Source organism: Pogonomyrmex barbatus, unplaced genomic scaffold (genome assembly GCF_055798465.1).
Source record: "Pogonomyrmex barbatus isolate J1 unplaced genomic scaffold, ASM5579846v1 scaffold2, whole genome shotgun sequence".
NCBI classification, from domain to species: domain Eukaryota; kingdom Metazoa; phylum Arthropoda; class Insecta; order Hymenoptera; family Formicidae; genus Pogonomyrmex; species Pogonomyrmex barbatus.
This window is the reverse complement of record NW_028297116.1, coordinates 780441-792715: the sequence shown is the minus strand read 5'-3', so window position 1 is coordinate 792715 and position 12275 is coordinate 780441. Positions and strand designations below refer to the sequence as shown.

Genomic DNA, 12275 nt, shown 5'->3' with positions numbered 1-12275 from the left:
GGTTGTCCACCCTGGAATACTGCTTTGGAATCAAGCATTTCCGGTACTCCTGGCTCATCGGACATTTTTCCTGACACGCGCAATGAAAGGAGGGCCATTTTGTTCGGAGGTACGACGTGGCGGCCGGATTGTCCGGCAATCCGAAATTCAATATGATTTTTCGTAAGTATCACGCAAGTAGTCTCCATTTCTCATATAGTTGATCCCTCAACGATAATTCAAATCATATTATATGGAGAAAATCTAGAAATTCTCTGTACTTGGATGTAACATGGTCGGTTTCTTGTACCGCGTGGCCAACGATTTTCATATTTTTGTGATATCAATAATTACGTTTTATTAATACAATGCGATAAAATTATATATTTATTGAGTCTAGTTTAGAATGATTGCAATGGTAAATTTTATTATCACTGTTCTTTGTTTAATTGATCAATTTTATATATATATATATATATATATGTATATATTTGTACTTATATATAGATAGTTTTTATAATTACTCGATTCATTAAAAAAATAAATTGTTATTAAAGTTTTACTTTATTCTGCAATCTTTTATCAACAATCATTTTAATCTAATCTTTTGGTTATTTGTCATTGAATTTTAACTGGGATTTTAACTGGGATTTTAACTGGAATTTGTAATGGATTGTTTTTGAATTTGTTATCAGTGACTTTAAAATTTTAAAATTTTGAATTTTAAAAGATTAAGATTTTGTAGGACCTATTTTAGGCATCATTGTTTATATAATCTTGATATTACTTACCTCTATAAAATAAATAACAATATCAATTTAATTTTTTAGCTGCTGTACTACCATTGGTATTGGTAGCATTATGTATACATTCTACATTCTCAGAAGTGACACAGTCAACAAATTCTTATTTGTCTACGGCTGATAAAAGACGTTTAAAGATCATCCTTGAATCAGGATTTCAATTAGATGATGTACCATCAGTTTACTATGCCGTTAGTGGATATAAGCTCCTTGGAGAAGCTATATTAAAAACAGATGTAATTTCTTTTTATTTTACATATATTTTATACATATTACATATATTTTTAGAAATGTGCTATATGAATTATGATGAAAATTGCTAAATATTGAAATTCTGTGATTACAAGATTAGTCTTTCTGATATTTAATATATTTTTTATTTTGATATAATGTATCAAATGATTGAATAAATTATAAAATAGTGATTATTTGTTTAGGCCATCTGCAAATACTTGATACAACACAATGATGAAAATATCACACCTGAAACTGCATTTTATCTTGCGTCTACATGGAAAGCTATTGGAGACTGTCAAGAATTTCCTACAAATATTGTTACAAAGGTGATATATATATATATATATATATATATATATATATATATATAAATGATTCAAATAATATCTTTAATATAGCATAATGATGTTTATAATAATAACTTTCGTATTACTGCATTAAAAATGAAGAAAATATAATTTCTGTATAAATATAAATATACATTGTATCTTTGTGCATAACACAATGTATTACATAATAAATATTTATTTGTACAGATATTGACAAATGTTATACAGAAGGATACATCTACACTTTCTGATTTATATTATGCAGTAAGTGGATTAACAGCTTTATCACAAAAAATACCTTCTGCCAGAATCGACAAATTAGTGAAATTAATTCAAGCAGCTTTAAGAAAAGATGACAGTCTGTGGAAGTAAGTTATCATTATGTTATATTTATTACATTATATTCAAAACATTATATTTTACATATTAAATATTTGTACAAAATTATATTTAAAGATGTGAGATATATATTAGTAACTATATGATAATTATATGATGTTTGTAAAACTTTCGTTCTACTGAATATAAAGAATGAAGATAGTAAATTATCACTGAATAGAACATTAGAAAAATTATAAACTATTATTTTAATTATAGACATAGAGATTAATTCGATTTTATATTATTAGTTTGGGATATGTATTCCACATTGCTGCGGACTTAGGTACTCCAGCTGCATTTGCCTTTGAACGTATCGAAGATGCTGTTGTACAAGCTGATGAAGTGGATGGCCAATATCTGCAGTTTGAAGGCGGTCTTTCTATTACAAGTATAACATTTAATTTTTATCATTTACATACATAGTTTTAAGATAATTCATCTTTTTTTTTTAAATTTAAAATAAACTTTTATAGGTTTTCTTATCAATGGTATTTTTAAATTATCAACCTCATTAAAAAAGAAACCGCCATTGAACTTTCAACAGACTGTTAAATTGGGCAATTATCTTCTCTCACGGCGTTCTGTGCAAACTACGAAGGGTGTTACGAATTTGCTATCTGCTTTAACTATCTTAGCAAATGATAGTTCTGAAAAGCCTGTTTGCATAACCTTAGCTGACGGTGGACTCATTATCTCCAATCAGCAACCATTAGTTACAGTCAAAGTTTGTGATATTCTTGGTCAAGCATTATCAACTGTGCCGAAAGTTGTTGCAAATTCCGCCACACGAGTGGGAGATGACGTCGTTATTCTCAGCAATGAGAATTTGCAACCATCAACAACAGACAAGTAAATATTGTTAAATGATTTTTACTGATGACTTTTACCCCAATACTTTACTGGATCAGCTTTGCAATGTTGATTTCAGCTATACTTTGGGGTATAGCAACAATTGTTGAATAATCCCTTTAACCTTTTTTAAAATATAATTAAGGTTAAGAAATTCAACTTACAATATATATGCAAAATTTTCTATTATATTCTATTATATTTTTTAACATGAATAATATTCTGTTTGAAATATAGAACTCTGTTCACAATGAATCTTATGAATGTGAAACCTGACCGTGGTTTTTACAAGATATTGGTAACTGCAGCTTCAGTCACGAATACAATTACAGTCAAGGTTTTATCTGAAGCAGTACTGGATTATTTGGAGATTGGTACTGGAGATGCCGATCAAACTACTCAACCAAAACTTACAAGGTATTTTATGTATTAAATTATATATTTTTTAATTTTTTTTCTTAAAAATACATTTATATTTCTTACTAATGATTTTCTGTAATTTTCAGAATAAATACAGAATCTTCCTCGGGCAAACTCGAACATAAAATAGAAGCTGATTCTCAGCAAAAGCTAGTCATGCGATTTTTATTGCGTGACTCTGCTAATAAGAAACCAATGCGCGTACATCAAGCTTTCGTACGCCTTATATCAGTTTCTACGTCTTCTGATGACAAGCGAGGTCATGAAATCTTTTTCGTCGCCGAACCTGATGCTGCTCATGTTTATAAATTTGATATGGTAATTTTATGTTGTGTACTTTTTTGATTTTTAAGCATGATTTCTTTATGTGAAGAATTAAAATTTTATCTAATACGAATACGTTGTACGTCCTTTCGATGTTACAATTTTGTAAACATTTCAGCCAGTTGGAACAGCAGCTGCAAATTTTGGACATCAAAGCGGAGACTATAACATGGAGTTAATCATCGGTGATGCAGTAATCAGCAATCCATTCCGATTTAATATTGGTACAGTAACTCTGAAATTTCCCGAGCCGACTTTAACGGAGGGTGCTGATAAGACTACTTACAAACAAAAACCGAACGTGTATACTACTAAACCAGAAATAAAGGTATCTTTTTCTAGACATATATACATAATATATGCCAATGCTCGTTAGTGTCAAAGATTCATTGATAATTTTGTCACTTCCAAAACATTGGCAAAGAATTACGTCAGAGTTAATTAGCAAGTTCGCAAAGGTAGCATTTGCGCAATAATTTTTACGCTTTGACGAACACTGATCTCTATTCCAAAAAATCACACTTACTAAAATATTTCTTTAAAAATTTGTGTTATTTTTTTTTTTTAATTTCAGCACATGTTCCGCGAGCCTGAACGTAGACCTCCGGCATTTGTGTCGAATTTATTCACAGGGTTATGTTTGGCACCAATTTTGTTATTACTGATACTATGGGCTCGACTTGGTGTCAACATATCGAATTTCCCCTTGTCACTTAGCGCAATTACATTCCACCTTGGATTAGGAAGTAAGTATCAATTTTCTAAAAGATATTTAACATATAGCTAAACTGTAGATTTTTATATATGCATATCTTATAAACAATTAGAAGATAAAAAGGAAATAGTATTTTCTTAACATATGAAGTATCTATTCAACTATTGGTATATTTTTAAAGTCATTTTAAAAAAAGATTTCCATAACAAAATGTTGAAGTTTTATAATAGTTTTATAATAGTTTTTAAATTAAAAATATTTAAAGTTAATCGAACTGTTTGATATTTATGCGATCAAGCATGGCATATTACATAATTTATCAAAGTAAATTTTTTTTATTTAATCATTAAATTATTAATTAATATAATTCAAAATACTGTGATACATAAAAAATACATATATTATTTATGCCCGATATTGCTTGACAGATGATGTTACATAGTCGATCTGTTTTCATTGGGCGTATATTAAATTGTAATAATTTATTTAAATGTGATTACATTTTTATATCACATGTATTTAAATCGTTACAAACATTAATTATATTTGCTACATTGAGAAAGAAAGAATAGAAAGAAAGAGAAGTATCGCTATAATATCACAGTACAAATAACTATAATTATTTTTTTTAGGCATCTTTGTGCTGTTTGGTATTTTCTGGTTGAAGCTCAATATGTTTGTCACGTTGCGATATCTTCTTGGTTTTGGCGTTGTAACATTCCTTGCTGGTAATAAAATGCTATCTCAAATAGCACAAAGACATAAATCACAACGTTAACTTAGACTTGTTTGTGTGAAAACTATGAGTGTCGCAGTTCAAAATACATAATAAATAAAAGACTGCTGCTAGGTTCAAAGTGATTGATTAATACGTGAACATGATAGAAACTTTATGTTGTGCTGTTTTTTTTCACTTGTCATAAATGTATATAAATCACGAAATATGTGCCTCGTTTATTTTGTTTCTTATATCTTTTTATGGTCTGGTTTGTTTAATAATAATTAAATACAGTTTATATTTTATATCTTATACTCTTGTATTGATAAATTAGAATCGTAATTCTAGATTGTAAATATAAGCTTGAGCTATAAAATTTGATATATTTGTTAAACTATCTTTATTTGTAATGTTACATTTTATACAAATATAGTGAAAGATTATATACAATGCTGACAACGGCAAAGAATGCTGAAGTTTTTTGTGTTTAAAAAAAATAATACTTTTTAATTAAAAATATTTAAAATAATTTTAAATGTAATAAAAATCGCTATGATAGTTGCAATTATTTATTGTGATATATTTTATCTATATTAAAATATGCGATTTATTTTTTAAAGAAAGAAGTTATTCTGTCTTTTTTTTTTTTTTATTTTTTTTATTTTTTTTCCATCATGTAAGAACTGATACATTTGCGCAAGTGGTTTGTCTCGAGTTTCAACTTATCTTTTTCCGATTGTAATTGCATAATAGCTATTTGCACAAAATTGAATCGTCGCCAAAAATTTGTCAGATCTTGAAAGTCTTCTATAATCTATTATTAAGCACATTCTTTTCAAAATTCAACAAATCTATTTATATAACATATTTGTGTATATATGCCACGAGCAATATAGATATTCCACGAAAGAATGCATGTTGCGCAGGCCATGTTATTTGTCAACTAGGAACATGATGTACAAACAAATTTTATAAATATTTCTATTAAAAGTGGACAGAGAAAACAAACTTATATTGTATATGATATATCCATGTTTTTGTCATGTTAAATTTTATTTGAATAAAAATGTGACAAATCTGCATGACCACTGCTTTTTTTCGAAATATCTATATTAATTAAATTATGGTATAATATATATGCATACATTATTGGATTTCACGATTACTGCGTTATGCATACTGAAAAAAACTGAGAATAATACTAACCTGACAGAACATATCCCAGTCTAATGAAGCAGAGACTTGATGTGACGAGAGAGTTGACGAGCTTTTCTCTTCTGTACAATCAACAAACGGAATTTCTTTCTCATTCTGCATGTCGTACTTACGACAGATATGCATCAGCGCAAACAGTTGTTTGCCTTTAGTTACAAGACGCTCTAAATGTTTTATAGTCTTGTTATATTCAATTGACATTGTTTTTAATTGATTCTTATCTTTTGTCAGTTCTGAAATTAATTTATATATTTTTATATTATATTGTCACAGTTTATATCAATTATTATGATATTTTAACTTAACAAAATGAATAGAATAAAAAGTAATATTTAACAACATTATTGTACAGTTTTTTATACATTTAGAAATTAAAACATACATGAATATTTAATTATTAAAAGATATTATTAAAAGATTTTATTAATTATTAAAAGATCAATTTTATAAATTATCATTGAAAATTGAATGAAGAATCTGACAGGAATCTAAATACACCTAAGAGGAGATTATTTTTTACGGTCCAGAAAGCATTTTGGAAAAAGTCATGTTCCATCAGAATTTCGGAAATTTCTTTCTTAGCCGTGACGTCATACGTCATTATTTTATTTCGAAACTTTTGTATCTCCTCAAAAAGACTTGTAATACGCAATAATTGTTGTGCTATTACTTGCTGATCTTTTGTGTCCTTCTCTTTGAGTGTCTCGTAACATTTTCGACGATCCTTCGTTTCTAGAATGATGTCATCTTGACTAATATTAACTTGTCTATTGAATGTGATCCTAGCATAAAACTAATTTGCATTTAATAAATGAGCAGTTGCCTATTTGTAGATAGAGTTCTATTCCAGAAAGATAAATTCCTCAACATATACATATATTTATAAGATACATCTAGGATTAAATCTTGCTATGTGTGTAGTCTACACACACACACACACGCACGCACTCGTCAGTATTGGAATACTTCACTTAAAAATAATATTTAAAACTAATATTTGTTTACTATTTTGATAATCCGATAGAACTTGTTGAAGATTTTCCCAAGAATTTTGTAGTTGATTGTCCAATTGTGCCGCAAAAGTTCTACGCATATCCTTATTATCTTCTACGAATGCATCAATCTTACCTTCCAAAAAAATATGAATTATTTCCATATCGATAAAAAATTTATTTTCAAATAATAAATTTAAATAAAATTTGTATACTGTAAATTGAATAAAACATTGTATACTGACTATTATATATTTTATTTCAAAAATATAATTTTATCTAAAATTTATTTTAAATAGATTAAGTAAATCATTAATATATGACCTATTGTTATTAACATGTTGATATGTTAAACTCAATTAAATTTCACTTTCTAAATTATTTTTAAGATTAAACAGAAAAATTCCAAGCTGATGAAATAAATATTATAATATGTAATGTAAAACAAAATAAAGATTTGTATTTTTCAATATAATTCTTAATGAATAAGTATATAGAGTGTTGCTCGCTAAACTCGGAATCTTTTTGTTCAACATACACACACACACACACACACACACACACATGCGCGCGCGCGCGCGTGCGTATATATAATTATCATGTAGAATTTGTAACAATAAAAGTTCTGATAATATAAAATTATAATACAAAATTAGCGGTTTACTTAACGCAATGCTTTTAGTATTGTTCAACGAATCTTCCAACTGTAGCTGAACGTTACGAGTAATTGATTGTAACAAAATTTCAGCTTCATTCTGTTCATGATAAATTTTATTAATTTCACCATTCATTTGTTTAAGCGTGTCGTTTAAGATTCTTTGATAATTTCGTTTTTCGCGTTCTATTCTCTCTGTATATGAATTTAATAATCGATCTATAATTTCAATATGTGATCTTGCATTTCTTTGATATTGTTCTTCGGCCTCGGCTAACTCATCCATTAAAAAGCTTATCCTAGAGAAAGTTGGATAATCATAAAGATATTTTTAAAATGTATGTAAATTTTTCCTATAAAAAATATTCAAATTTTTATTGAAAACATTAAAATTAAAATCTTTTTTTTGAAGATTTATATTATTAATCTTCTTCTCTCGAAAATTTATTCTTCTCTCGATGTTGTTTCCTTTATAAAATAATACAAATTAATACAAATTAAAAATAATACAAATTAATTAAAATAATAAAAATACCTAAGTTTTCAGCAACAAAATGTTAAAATTGCTATTTTTTTTCTTAAACGCTAAAAACTTTTTAGTTATTAATCTGTTTATATTTTTCTATTGACTTTTTTTACAAAAATATTACAAATTAATTATACACACACACACACACACACACACACACACACTATATAGTTTTAAATTATATTAAAAATTATACTATAAAATAAATGCAATATACATAGTGAAACAATTCAAAGAAAAATTTGTTTATAGAACGTGTTTGAAATTTTTTTTAATTATTTTTTTGTCATATTGAAATTTACTAAACAAACCAGTTCACTAATTGACCAATTTCATAATGTAAGCGACCTGTAGTCCTTGATATCAAGAGCCCGGTCAAAATTACGCCATGCAATCTCTACGTTCTCGGTAATCTGTGGCATTTTGATTCTCATCATCATTTCCCGCCATAATGTACGATAACGTTTTGTATTCAAAGCACCAAGCTCGATCTCACGCATTAACTGTTTTTTCTTCAACATTTGAGCGTGTTCTTCAGCTTCATATTGTTTTTGATCTTTAATTTTCCTTTCTGCTTCCTCCCATCTAATCGCTCTTCCTTCTCTTGCATTTGTGGCAGGTATCTTTATTCAAAAACGTATATACAATAAAAAATATTTTTTATCTATACACAGGTAACTTTTTTTATAACAAAAGACATAATTAAATTATTACGTATATTAATTATCAATTATTGATAAAATATTTAATTATATAAATTCTATCCAGTCACGATAGAATTTTTATTCAATTTTTAATTTTATTGAGTGATTAATAACTATCTAATTAATAATTAATAATTATTTAATTATACAAGTCATTTTGAAATTTTATTTATAAGAAAAATAACTACTTCAAAAAAATCAATGTTTTTAGCAAAATATTTACTTTTTAAAGAATTTTATATAACAAATTATAAATCAATAATATATAAATCAATAATATTTTATTATACAATAGTATAATAAAATATATAAGGTAAATATATATAAAATAAATTACTGTTTTATAAAATTAAAAATTTTTATTTTCTAAATAGCATTGTATTAAAAAACGGTTTTTGATATACGGTATTACATATTACAACATTCAATTACAATATTTTAATGCATAGAGAGGACTTTTTAAAAAATACAGATATTGAAAAGCAATTTTAAGATATTAAGAACGTAATTTTTTACTTACCATTGGATATATTTTTTAAATCACGTCGTACTTTTTAACAACATAAAATTTTTAGGCTAATTTTTTCTATACGAGATGTATGTGTTTGTCGCGATTCTCTTATTTTATATTTACAAATTGGTGAAAGGAATTAGAAAAAGAATTTAAAAAGAAGAAAAAATGTACTTATTATATTTTACTTGCAATTACTAAATAAACATATGTAATATTTCAAACATGAGAAGTGATTGAGATATACGCAATATTAATTAATCAAAAATATAAATTTTAACAGATTTTTAATATTTTTTGCAATTTATTTATAAAAATAAAATAAAAATAAAATAAATATAAAATAAATAAAAAATATATTCTTATTCTCAACAAAAAATATTTGTGTATGAGTAATTTCAAAGTTTTTTTTTAATTTGTATATTTGTACTTAAGTTTGTATATTTTATAATCATAATTATTGCTAGATATGCCTGTAACATTATTAGAATCGCGCGCACCAGAATATCTAGAATCTAGAAATAGATTTATCATTGATTATACAGATTTGATCAACAGATTGAACAATCTGGTCGGTGTTCTTCCAAGGTACGAAAATAGCTAATCACTAAAAAAAAAAAGAGAAAGTTAAGTCATTTAATGCAATAGTATAATTAAATTAGCATCTTTCTGTTACTATGATCAGATCATCAACGACAAGGTCACGTTATACATGTAGTAGTTAAGTTATAAATTAAAAAACACGTGTAACACGTTTACACACACACACACACACACACACACACACACACACACACACACCCTTTCCTAAGAACATCATTGTATTGTTATGATTTTATTCTATTATGATGTAACCAAATCTTTGTGATATTAACAACACATAATGATGAAATATTCTGTCATTTATCTTTTTAACTACATTATATAACAGACATTATATATAATTTAAGCTAAAATTTACAATTGACAAAAAATAAGCTTTCAAAAATAAATTGAAAATACACATTGAAAAATACAAATTGAAAATACTCACACATACATAAAATGATATCATGCAATATTAAACAGTAAATTTAACTATGTATTTTAATATGCAATAAGAAAAATAAATATATTAGTTAATATAAAAATTATTAAAAATTTAAAATAAAAAATCATAGTTATAATACATTTCTATTTTATTGCATATTTTATCTTATTGCACATCAAATAATTGCATATAATTACATATAATATATAATAATTATGATATTTAAGTTATAAGATTTGACAAAACTCTAACATATTTTGTTATAATTTTAATATTTCAGAAATCTTAATATTATCTCTCATACAAATATGCACACAATGCAAATTTTGTATGATAAATGTTTTTAAAATATGACTCTTGAGAATTTGTTTTAATAATAAAATATATACATATGAATATTATAAATAAATATATATATATATATATATATATATATATATATGAACATTCATTAAAAGACATACATTTTTGTGAACAGTTAAATATAATTACAGATACTTTAAGAAAAATATAATTAGGTACACATATAGATATACATTTTATCAATAACTAGATATAGATACAGTAATTTTAAAATATATCTATATAAATACATTTCTAAATATAATTTTTTTTAATATTTAATTTGATGATCTTATATTTAGGATGACGTTAAGTACAGACTTAAGACATTATTAGTTAATCAAATGGCCGTATTACATCTTTATGTTTAAGATTCTTAATGAAAGAACGGACTATGAATACCGTCTATAGATATGGAAATGATAGTGCATAATGACATTTTTATTTACGCATGTATTATTAGAATACGTTTGCCAATGAAAATTGGGAACGGAAGATTAAACAAATAGCAAAAAAAAATATCGAAAGGAATGAAGAAGCACTCTTTGAAAGAATTATTTCAAAATTGTATCTATGTATTTAAAATAATATTTTAAATTTTTTAAATATGGAAAAATGTAACTAGTTATTAGATTAAAAAATTTAATTTAATTGTATCGTATAGATGCACAAAAGATATTTAGATAATATAACTAGATACATATAATTAGATACCTTATAAATATTTGAGAGTAATATGTTGTATAAAGCAACGAATAACATTTAATTAGTATTAAATTCAAACGCATTAAATTCATTCGTGTTTGTACGTTTTAAATTTAAATTAAGGTACAAAACCAGAGTAAAGGTGATTTAAAGCCAAGCCTCTTTATGTTCTCAAAATGTCATATGTAATTAACATTCTGTAATAAAACGAATATAACAAAGATCTCATTTAGCTATGTCAAAATATCATTCCAAGAAGAAAATGTCAAAGACAATGTTCCAAACATAAAACATTTGTCATAATAAATTAACAATTATGAAACCGCCAGAAATGTTTCTCTAACAGATTATTTTAGATCTAGAATTATGCTTTATAAATATATGTGTAAAATCCTGTTTGAATAAAAAAACAAGAGACATCAAGTGATAATATTATAGACAAACGAGTTTTTAATTAAATAAGTTTTTTTAACGATTCTCGATTTATTACATTAATGTGGCATTTCCAGGTGGAACCAGAAAGTATATGTAGAAGAAAAAAAAAAAATTCAATGTTCCGGATGAGATCCGGAATTCCCTGTGAAGATTCTTATGTTAATTCCCTCGCTTAGCATTTATTATGCATTACGCAAAAAGGTGGAAAGATGTGCCTGTTCATACCAAGGTCACAACGAACTCTTTTTACTCAAATGAACAAACTCGATCGCTCTTTTCTTCCTCCCCATTTATTATCTAACAAATCATTATTTTATTATCATTACAACCGACATATAGAATAAAAAGTAATAAGAGATATTGAAATAAAAAGTGAAATTTAATAATTTTTATAACTTAATA

At 25.8% G+C, this 12275-nt stretch overlaps 2 protein-coding genes across 2 annotated transcripts; one reads left to right on the top strand and one right to left on the bottom strand.

Moving 5' to 3' along the window:
* The first annotated feature begins 5 nt into the window (after positions 1-5).
* OstDelta (oligosaccharide transferase delta subunit) lies at positions 6-5837 on the top strand. Its single transcript, XM_011644070.3, has 11 exons — positions 6-162; positions 810-1018; positions 1220-1345; positions 1556-1716; positions 1978-2117; positions 2203-2578; positions 2816-2995; positions 3085-3316; positions 3441-3650; positions 3897-4068; positions 4670-5837. Exons 1-11 carry the CDS (start codon positions 153-155, stop codon positions 4813-4815), a joined length of 1962 nt encoding a protein of 653 aa, XP_011642372.2. The 5' UTR covers positions 6-152; the 3' UTR covers positions 4816-5837.
* A 587-nt stretch (positions 5838-6424) lies between these two features.
* LOC112552868 (dynein regulatory complex subunit 2) lies at positions 6425-9843 on the bottom strand. The gene is made up of 4 exons (XM_025219151.2): positions 9835-9843; positions 8495-8769; positions 7627-7916; positions 6425-6702 (listed from the first exon to the last, which is right to left on the bottom strand). Exons 1-4 carry the CDS (start codon positions 9841-9843, stop codon positions 6425-6427), a joined length of 852 nt encoding a protein of 283 aa, XP_025074936.2.
* Positions 9844-12275: the final 2432 nt, after the last annotated feature.